The sequence below is a fragment of the Diuraphis noxia genome, unplaced genomic scaffold (genome assembly GCF_037042655.1).
Source record: "Diuraphis noxia isolate RWA-SAM2 unplaced genomic scaffold, SU_Dnox_SAM2 contig0001, whole genome shotgun sequence".
Classification (NCBI taxonomy): domain Eukaryota; kingdom Metazoa; phylum Arthropoda; class Insecta; order Hemiptera; family Aphididae; genus Diuraphis; species Diuraphis noxia.
Window position 1 is genome coordinate 17,422,521 of NW_028301711.1, and position 10,652 is coordinate 17,433,172.

Sequence of the window (10,652 nt, forward strand, 5' to 3'; positions counted from 1 at the left end):
AATTGTATTTGAAATTAAAAATGTTATAATATTTTTTTTAGCAATAATATATAATTTAATCAAAAACATTGGAGATACAAATTAAAAATTGTAATTGACATACATATTAAATATTGAATTTACAATAAATGGTAAGTAATTTAAAAAAAAAATAATAACTCCAGTTACAAAATAACATCATATTAATGTGAGATCTATATAAACTTTAAATATTTACACATTTGTTTTTTGTTAATACATTTAAATATTTAAATAAATACTATATTTAAATAGTAATGCACTTTCAAATTAGCAATAAACATTATAATTAATATTTAATAATTATAGTAAAATATAAAATAGACTCAAAAAATAAATAACAACAAATTTAAAAATTTAAATAAAACTAACAATAATAGATCAACTAAATATTGTTTTGTATTTTTTTTTTTTTACAATAATAATACATTCAACCATAAGCAATCATGATAAAAATTAAAATTTGTTATTAACAGATAATCATATAGATTTATAATTATACTATTTTATAAATATTAAATAACTATAAATGATATAATAGTTATAATAACAATAAAAATAACTATATTATATTAATAAATACATATATTTGATACTACATTTGAATATTTACATGTATACGGTAAATACAAAGAGCATATACGTATATACTTATTGATCACAATACTAGTATGTATAATACTTTAAGTCACTATAATATATATATTATATACAATTATTTAAGTAATACATTATTTTATAATAATTTGTCTTTTCAATATGTTTTTAGATTAGTTAATTAGTTTAGAATATTAGTTTTAGATTTATTAATAAGGCCATTTTAAGACTTGGTGTTTATATTCGTTTCTATACCAGTCAATGGCATGCTTAAACCACGACATTATATGTCTGATTATGTCTCTGTTTGTTGTTCCTTCGGGACAACTGCTTCTTACTGCATCTGAAATTTTTATTATAATGGCCTGAGTCAATGTTTATAAAGCTCAACAATTTATAATAATTATATTGAATTTATTAAATTGAGCTGTTTAATATAAATCATTTACTTTTAAAGAAATGTATTTAATTAAATTTTTCCTAATACTTTAAGATTATTTACCTAGAATTATATCATGGATTTGATAATTTCTTAATGCCTTTTTCTCTTTGCTCATTCCTGCATATGTTATTAATGTGGCCAATTGGTTAGAAAATATTATGTATTTCATAGCATTGTATGTTTTTGAACGAATATCGTCTCCTCCAATTATAGACAGTTCATTCATCTATAACATAACATTAATTTTTAAGTAGATAATTTAATGACTAAACTAGTAAACAAATTCAAGTTTTACTAACCAATTGGTTTTTAAATGCTGCATTTTCTAATATCATTGTATCTACATAATCAAGTTGTGTTTCATCTTTCAACGGAAAGTATCATCTAATATTCATATTTGTATCACCTGATGAGGATGTAATAGAAGCAAAACATCGATTAAGTTTGTCGTGCATTTGTTTCATTACAATAAGCATTTGATTGATCTTAATTTTCATGTGGCAGCTATTTTCCAACAAAACCTTTGTCTTTTTGTTGAACCGTAACAAGATTTGATAACTTGGTCATGTCACCGTTTACTAAAAATATTTTTCAAATGTTTTATTATAATAGATTACAAACAAAACAAAATATTGATTTACCATTTCTGATTATATTTTCAAAACTTTGTTCCATAGTTTATTGTGATTGTTCAGAAGGCCAAAAAACAACAGGTGTTTTCTCTAAAACCAGAAAAATAATTACTTACACTATGTGAAAAATATATAATATTATGATTTACTTACCATCTGTTCGATTGCTTTCTGACTGAGCAGAGCTTAGAAACACTTCACCATTTATATTTTCAAGAAAGGTATCTGTAATATCAGTTATTATTAGGGGTGGGATTTCGATGCACTTTGCATTGTTTTTCAAAGCTTACTGTGCAATGCTCGTCTTGTCACAAATTTATTTTATGTACATTTGAATGAGAATAAGAAAGTTTATTTTGCATTTTTTTGCATTTTTTAGTTTTTAGGTCATTTTCTTAATTTTTTAGGGCATTTTAGAGTTTTTGGAGTATTTTTTGAGTTTTTGGAAACCAAGTGTATGAATTTGAAATTTTATTTTAAGATTTTAAGATTTTTACACCAACATGGTTTTTAAATAAATATAACAGATTATAAGTAGGTACTCCTAATTCGTATTATATTATCGGAAAAGGTTTGAGTAACTTTTTATTGTAATTTATACTAAAATTATTAAAAATTAAAAAATTTGTAGATTTATTGCCCTTTTTAGGGCATTTTTCGGGGTTTTTAGGGCATTATTTTGAGTTTTTAGGTCATAAAAGCATTTTTTTTAGGACATTTTTAGTGGTTTTTGAGTTCATTAAAATCCCAGCCCTAGTTATTATAATCACAAATTTTAAGTACATACTGGAGTACAAGTATTTTAATATTAAAAATAGTTACCATAGGATTCTTCAACTAAATCAGGGCTTTTCTGAAATATGTCTAAACTATCATTGTAGCTAAAATTATTTTCTCCTAAAATATCAAAATAATTAAGAAACAAAAAATTATGTTAAACAATATTATAATAATTTTATTATATTAGTTAAATTATAAATTACCGCATTTTAACTGTTTTGATCTAAACCCACTATTATTGCTATGTTTTGCTAAAAATAATGTAATAACAAATTACAGAAGATTAATAAAATATTGTATAAGTTACAGAGTTGTAATTGATGAGGTGCACACGGAGTTTGTAGACTTGTTGTTCTTTTTTGAGTTTCAAAAGTTGAATCATCAGAATCAGAGTTTAGTTTAGCAGCTTTTATTTTTCGGAATTTTTTCGTTTTATCTACATCATCACTTTCTAAATCTGTTTTGTACTCTGCCTCTCTCAATTTACGCTTAGCTTTCAAAAAATCATCTGAAATATGATCAAATCATTAATAATTTATTTATTTATATGATGAACCAGAGATTCCCAACTAGGGAAAATAACCTAACCGTGAGTCAAAAAAGGTTGGGAACCTCTGTGATAAACAACAATCCATTTGAAATGTAACTAAAAATACAAACCATATGAAGCTAATACTCTGATAATATCAAAAATGGTCCATGAATTTGAAGGTTCATAGATTGTTCGGCACATTTTATCATACTCTGAAATATTCATGACTGGCGGGTACTTGGCTTGTTTTTCATTTATAAGCCAATTTTTTGGAATAATTTGAAGGCCATCTTCAAACTCCATTATGAGATATTTTGAATAATTAGAAACAATGCTATAAAGATTAGTAACAAATTTTATTTGATATATTAATATTGGTATTATAAACTGAATAAGGTCTATAATCAGACATGTAAACGTTTTAAAAAACACCTTATATAGGTATACAATATTAAGAAAGTGTGTAGTAGGTATTAAAGAAAACTAGAGATATGATTAATGTCGTCGGGTTATTGAGATTACGTCTCGCGAATAACCAGGATGTGGACCGACCAGTCGCATGGGCGTGGGAAGCTGCGATATTAAAAATATAATACACGCGTACGCTTTTGCACAACTCGGCCATGGACACATACGTATCTTATCGATAGGAGAGGAAACGCAGGGAGTAGGACTATCTGGACTATATAGGAGAGCCCCGATTAGACCCAATTCAGACGTGAGCCACCAGATTCAGAGCAAGCACCTTCACGCCAGACACCAGTCCAATTTAATTATTCGGACTTAGAATATTTTGCAACCAAATCATTTTGTGCAGTAAAAGTGTTTTATTTACATAGTAATCAAATAAATATCTAATAATTAATCACAAATTAAGTTGTTATACTTATTACACTCAATCCATCTACCTCAACACCAGTCGTTTGTCCTCCTGTATGCTGGGACGCTACAATACTGAAAACTATCAGCCGGTTTGCTATGACCATGATAAATCCCTATAATAAATACATCATTAAATCCAAGCACTAAACCAAGTATTGGCCATAGCTGGCTTTGGGATGACTTAGCAATTGGTAAACCATCTACATTTAATACAAGCTCAATTAATTGATTATGATGAGCACTATAATAATTAAAATGTTTTTCAAAAAATGTTCAAGGCTTAATTTTAAGCCATAGTGTCAATATTCTCCTGGAACAACTTTTTTAATAACTGTATTTTTTGGAGTACTAATAACAGTCCTGGCATCACTTGGAATAAAATTCATATTTGGATGTTTTTTTAAAATTTTCAATAATTTACTTAATGATAATTAAGATATATTATTATCGACAGCCCAAAAAGCTGATTCATTTAATAATATGTTTCTTGCACTTATATATAGAGTAATCAGAGGAACTTCATTTTCAACAAAAATATTTGGAGAAGTTATATTGTTAAGTGCATAGCAATAATCATTTTCTACAGATAACCTACTATCCTCGTTAATATCTGAACATAAATTAGGAGAATGAGAATTAAAAAATGATCTAATTGCATATAACAAGAAATTTCAGAATTTGTGTCTTTGATTACTTCACTAACACTACTTTGAAAATTGTGTTTCAAAAGATTTAAGTTGTTTTGATTAACTCTATTGACTTTTTGATGAATACGTTCACGAAGTTGCCTCTTAGATAATCGTTTAAACTTTTATGTTTACAAAAATTTGTCCTACAAGGGAAACTCTAAATTAACTTAAAAGACTAAATATACTATACATATATTATATGAATTAGTTTAGTAAATAGGCAAGTTTGGTGTTAAAATACACCATAGGATGTTTAAACACACATTTGATTGAATAACAAAAAGTTAACTTACCTGTTGTCCATGTTGGAATTTGAAACAAAATAAACGTGGTTGCTAACCTAACGTAATAGCGATGGCCAATGAATGAATATGTACCGTGAGGTGTGTATTTTCAGTTTTGCACATACATTAATTCGACATTCGCGATATTGATGGTTGACTAAACCTTACTTCAAGCAGTTCAAGCTATGATAGTATGATACTATAGATAGACGGTGGTTATTGTGTACTAGAATACTAGATAGTAGAAATATTAGTAAATAGTACGATTAATTCTATGGATTATTCATTGCAGCGATGCAGCCCGTTTCACAGAATAACCACAGAATGTTGTTCTGTGGAATAACGATAATAATAATAATATTATAAATAATAATGATAATAGTGATAAATGATAATTGATAACGTTATCCGCACGGATATGAATAATACTTACTGCCTTACTGAATGTCCAGGGACCCAATTCTTGAAAATGTGATAAACTTTGTCGCATGCGATAAAATTTTTATCGCATGAAAATAAATATTTGGTATTCTTGAATTGTGATATGACTTTAGTCGAACGAAAAGCATTCGACTGTTTGTCGACTGGTAAAAAGTCGGTGACAAAATTTAGTCGCATGATTTTCACATATGTTATCAATCATTTTAGAAATGTGATATCAATTTTTGAAATCGTAACGAAATAAAATATTATATTAATTTAAAATCCATTACTCTTGAGTCTTGAGCTCGCATCCTTGTATTATAGACTTACATTTCTAGTTTCTACAATGGCTAATAATGATGAAATGGCAATGTTGTTTGCTATTGAAAATATTGAACAACATGAACGAATAATTCACGTAAGACAAAGTCGAAATCCAGAATTTATTACAGACCCATTTACATACACAGATCGACTATTCATTAAAAACTATAGACTAACTAAAGAACTAGTTACTAATTTAGTTGAACTTGTAAGACCTTATATAGTGTCAAAGAGTCGTTGGTCTGCGATTGATTTAAAAACCAAAGTAAGTATCTTCACTAAATCTTCACTGATATTTATTTTTGTGATGTATTTAGATATATTAATTTCACTATTATATAAGATATTGTGCTCTGTGCATGTTCGTGTGTAAGATCATTCGGTGCTTTAACTAGTTTTAAAATTAAATATATTCCAGGCTTAAAGTCCACATCTTGTTGATTTTTTAAGACTTTGATTTTAATCAATATTTTATTACTTCAATAAAATACTTGTTAGAAAAATTACTAAATTAATTCGCTTTTTTATAAATAAAACTATTATTAAGGTTTTAGTTACATTGAATTTTTTGGCCACGGGATCATACCAGTCACCTATTGGTAACAGTAGATTCACTGCTGTATCCCAACCAACCGTATCTCGCTGTATAAGCGAGGTTGTTGCTGCAATAAATCATCCTGAAATATTTCATGATTGGGTTAAGTTTCCCAAAAATATGAATGAGCTCTCCAAAGTCCGCAATGAGTAATTAATGTTTATATTAATTTATGAATAGTGAATGAAACATAATAATTTTTAAATATTTTTTATAATTAAGGTTTTACAGAGAAACTGGATTTCCGGGCGTTATTGGTGTGATTGACTGTACACATGTGTCAATTGTTCCCTCTTCAAGTAATTTGAATTTGAACGAGAACCAAAATCCTGAACACATTTATGTTAACCGTAAGGGTTACCACTCAATCAATGTGCAATTGGTGACCATCAAATCTTTTTCTTTTTTTGTGTATTATATATTCCATGTATTTTATTAACACTGAACTTTAGATTAGCGATTCAAAATTACAAATTCTCAATGTCAATGCACTATTCCCGGGCAGTACCCATGATGTACACATATGGAACAACAGCAATGTTTTACCTATACTCCAAGAATTATATAGACAAAATTATAACAATTTTTATTTATTAGGTAAAATAATTTTTCTACTTTTCTAACTTAATCAAATATAAATTAAATGTCTTGTTTTTTGATAAAAAAAATATACGATTAGGAGATTCAGGTTACCCTTTACGTCAGTGGCTGTTAACACCCATAACAAATCCTACAACAAACGCAGAAGAATATTTTAATAAAAGACAAATGTCAACCAGAAGCATTATCGAACGGTGTAATGGATTATTGAAAATGCGATTTAGGTAACTTCTCTTTTTTAATACTTTGTTACACATATTTTTGACACCAACATTTTTTGTTTTAGATGCTTATTAAAAGACAGGACATTACATTACAAACCTGAGAAATCAACTTCCATTATAAATGCATGCACAGTCTTGCATAATATGTGTATTAAAAACAATGTTCCTATGCATGACGTTGATGATATTGAAGAAATTGGTGATTTGGGAATGATGGAAGATCAAGTATTATTAGCTGATAACAATCGCAATACAGATCTAACTCTTGGAAGACAGCAGAGGGAAAAAATTGTTGGATATTTATTTAACAGAAATAATGTATTATAAATAATTGTGATATTAAATAGATTAGTATATTTTAATTTAAAATTGTATGCAATTAGTGTTATACGCAAACATTATTTGTTATTAAAAAAATTAAAAACCTAGTCTTATCTTTTTTCTTATAAGTATAAAAGTACAATATATAAAAAATAAGTAATAAATGTTGATAAAATAATTTATAATCAAACGGAAACATAATATAACCTTTTTTTCTTATAAAATATATGAAAGTACAATATGTTGATAAAATAATTTATAATCAAACAGAAACATATAACTTTTTTTCTTATACAATATAATATAACAAATAAAATGATAAATTATAATTAAACAGAAACATATAACCTTTTTCTTATACAATATATGAAAGTACAATATGTTGATAAAATTATTTATAATCAAACAGAAACATATTACTTTTTTCTTATACAATGAATAATTAAGTTCTTGGTAATTTTTCATTTAATATAGATATCAATGTTCTTAATAACACATTATTTTCTTCCTTTAGTATAATTTTTTTATCATAGTATGCACTTTTCATAGCCAACTTTTGTTTCGCTATGTCTAACTTTCTTTCTGCTATATCGCCCAATCGAATCGCAGCTGCAGTACTGTCATTTAACCTAGTGGTAGTTTTTTTTGAACCTACAATATAAAATTGTATGTAGGTGATGCATAAGTATGTATAATGATGGATGGATGAAATATTACCTGATTTTGCAGCAATGCTTGATGGTTGTGGACAATCTTCTTGGTAATCAACTGCTATAATATAACAGAGAAAAGCAAATTATTAACCATATTGATACCTATACCTATGTACATATGTTATCCTTATCACCTATACATTGAATTAAATTCTTTAACTAACAAGGATTTTTTTAATTTTTACATATGTTTAATGTAAATACATACTTAGTTTATATGAATATTTCTTTAAACATAATATAATAAACATTTTGAAAGAATCAAAAAATACCAAGAAATGTTTTTAAAAAATTAGAAAATTACTTTGTCATACCAACATTAACCTTGGCCAACTGTAGGTACAATTGTGTCTAAATAGAATTTCCATACAAAATATAAAAAGTCACAATAATTGTACTTATAACGCCCCTTAGCATTGTAAAATTATGCAGTCAAACGAAGATTAATAGAAAAACTAACTGTATATTTTTTTCACAATTTTTCTGAAACCTATAGTATAATCACTTTATGCAGGCATAGGCGCAAATTCAATGGGGGGGGGGGGGGGCTACAATTAATTTTGAGGGGGCTTAGCACCTCCACTATTTGCGCCTATGTATGCAGGTGATTCATGGTATGTATGATAAAATATTACCTAATGTAGCAGCAACGATTGATGGTTGTAGATAATTTTCTTGATTATCAACTGCTATAATATAATAGATAAAATCAAATTATTACATATTTTCACAATAAATTTGTTTAATTAATTATGTTTAATATTAGTACCTACTAAAAATGTATAAATATTTATTTAACACATGGTAAATACTTTTAAAGGATAAAAAACGACCAAGAAGTGTTTTTTTAAATTTAGGTAATTACTTTGTCACACCAATATTATTAAATGAAAAACTAAATAAATTTACCCATTTTTTTCTGTCTCTAATTGGCTTAAAATTTACAATTGTGCCAATAGAAGATAGCCTATGCCTAATAATTAAATCATATTATTTGTTATTTGTTATGAATGCTATAATGCATATTATAGAATATAAATGTACTAGCTGATCTCGCACACTTCGTTGCCCGTAAAAAATGACAACTCTTAAAAAATATATATTATCTATATATATATATAATATATATTATTATCCCTGTATCAAATTTCATCAAAATCGGTCTAGCCTTTTAGGAATGCATAAAGGACAAACAGACAGACAGACAAACATTCATTTATATTATATATAGATAATATATTATTATTGTGTATGGAGGTAAACTAGGTAAAGTATATTATTATTTATTATTTTTAGATGTGTATTATTGGTATGCATGATGAATGATGATGCATATGCTTTTTTTTCATTGGTAGGTATAATAAAAAATAGTTTATGGTTACGTATCGGTGTCTTACACACAAAAGGTATAATATGTATTTACTATTATGAAGAAAAAGTGGCCCAACAAAGAAAAAAAGTTGCCAAAAATTGGACTGCTTAAATTTTGGCACCCCTATTAAAAAACTCAAATGGTGTCACTGGATAACCTTACAATATTTAATACATCTAATGTTATAACTACCATATGATTCATCAAATTCTTCAATGAGTTCATGTTCATTTGTATCTAAAAAAAGAAAGATATTTATTTATTTGCCACTACTTAATAAAAATGATATATTATAGATTTACCAACTGTCACATCATTAGGGAAACATCAAAAACAAATTCAATATTAGATTCCGTTGAATTCACATGACCACTCACTGATGCTGGACAAATTAATGACAGTGTGTCTTGCTGGACCTCATTGAGTTCGATAGAACATGATGGTCCACCGCCTGTACCTCCTATATGCCTTTTAATGGCTGCTGCTTTTGTTTTTGTGGCTGATCTAGTATCATGCCATGTCTAAAATAATACAATGAGTAAAATTAGTACTCCGGTGTGGTTAAATCAGCACTATTATCATGTTAAACTTTGTTATTATAAGTATTTATAGTAAGTCGGGGGAGGTACTTTTACTAAAATAATTCTACATATCCCGCAAAAAAAAAATCTTGCACTCATCTAGGTATGTACAGTGGATGTAGGGAATAAACATAAATATTTAGAGTTGTATAAATTTGACTTGAATAATAAAATTAATAAATGACTTCTAGTACCTACCCACACATAAGTATTATTTTAATAAATAAATACTAATTTATCATAATATCATTATTATTTTAATACCAACACTATTTCTAAGTATGAGTGTAACTAATAAGTGCTATTGATTATAAATACAAATAGTATAAGTACCTATATACCTATAGTATGCCTAGTAGTTGCAGTATACTATTACTATTACAACAGTACTATAATACTATAATAGTGTTTATAATAATTTGCGATAGGTATTTACAACAAAGTTTCTTACTTTTTTCCATTTCTCCCAGCTTTTCTCTGCCCCTGGTGACGCGTTCAGTTCCACTGCTATCATTTCCCATTTCTTTTTTGCAATTTTGTGGGTAAAAGTTTGGCTAAACTTTCCAGCACACAGTAAGGGATCTTTAGCCATTAGATCAACCAAAGTTTTCATTTGTAATTGAGTAGGCCTTGATTTACACAT

General features: G+C 27.2%; 1 protein-coding gene and 1 pseudogene across 2 annotated transcripts; both read right to left on the minus strand.

Moving 5' to 3' along the window:
• Positions 1-646: 646 nt before the first annotated feature.
• Positions 647-5,182, minus strand: LOC107170273 (uncharacterized; annotated as a pseudogene). Its single transcript, XR_016191684.1, has 7 exons — positions 4,866-5,182; positions 3,130-3,335; positions 2,722-2,977; positions 2,512-2,570; positions 1,357-1,622; positions 1,118-1,283; positions 647-958 (listed from the first exon to the last, which is right to left on the minus strand). The product of XR_016191684.1 is annotated as an uncharacterized LOC107170273 (transcript).
• A 2,603-nt stretch (positions 5,183-7,785) lies between these two features.
• Positions 7,786-10,652, minus strand: LOC149060035 (uncharacterized). Its single transcript, XM_089227518.1, has 6 exons — positions 10,461-10,652; positions 9,751-9,949; positions 9,621-9,665; positions 8,692-8,745; positions 8,061-8,114; positions 7,786-7,994 (listed from the first exon to the last, which is right to left on the minus strand). Exons 1-6 carry the CDS (start codon positions 10,650-10,652, stop codon positions 7,786-7,788), a joined length of 753 nt encoding a protein of 250 aa, XP_089083644.1.

Bases quoted from the DNA above. Each gene is read 5' to 3' on its own strand.
- LOC149060035 (XM_089227518.1), bottom strand. From the start codon at position 10,652: ATGTGTAAATCAAGGCCTACTCAATTACAAATGAAAACTTTGGTTGAT. The intron at 8,746-9,620 runs GTAGTTATAACA...ATTATATTATAG, and splicing joins AGAATTTGATGAATCATATG to CAGTTGATAATCAAGAAAAT. The intron at 7,995-8,060 runs GTAATATTTCAT...TTTATATTGTAG, and splicing joins AAGCATTGCTGCAAAATCAG to GTTCAAAAAAAACTACCACT.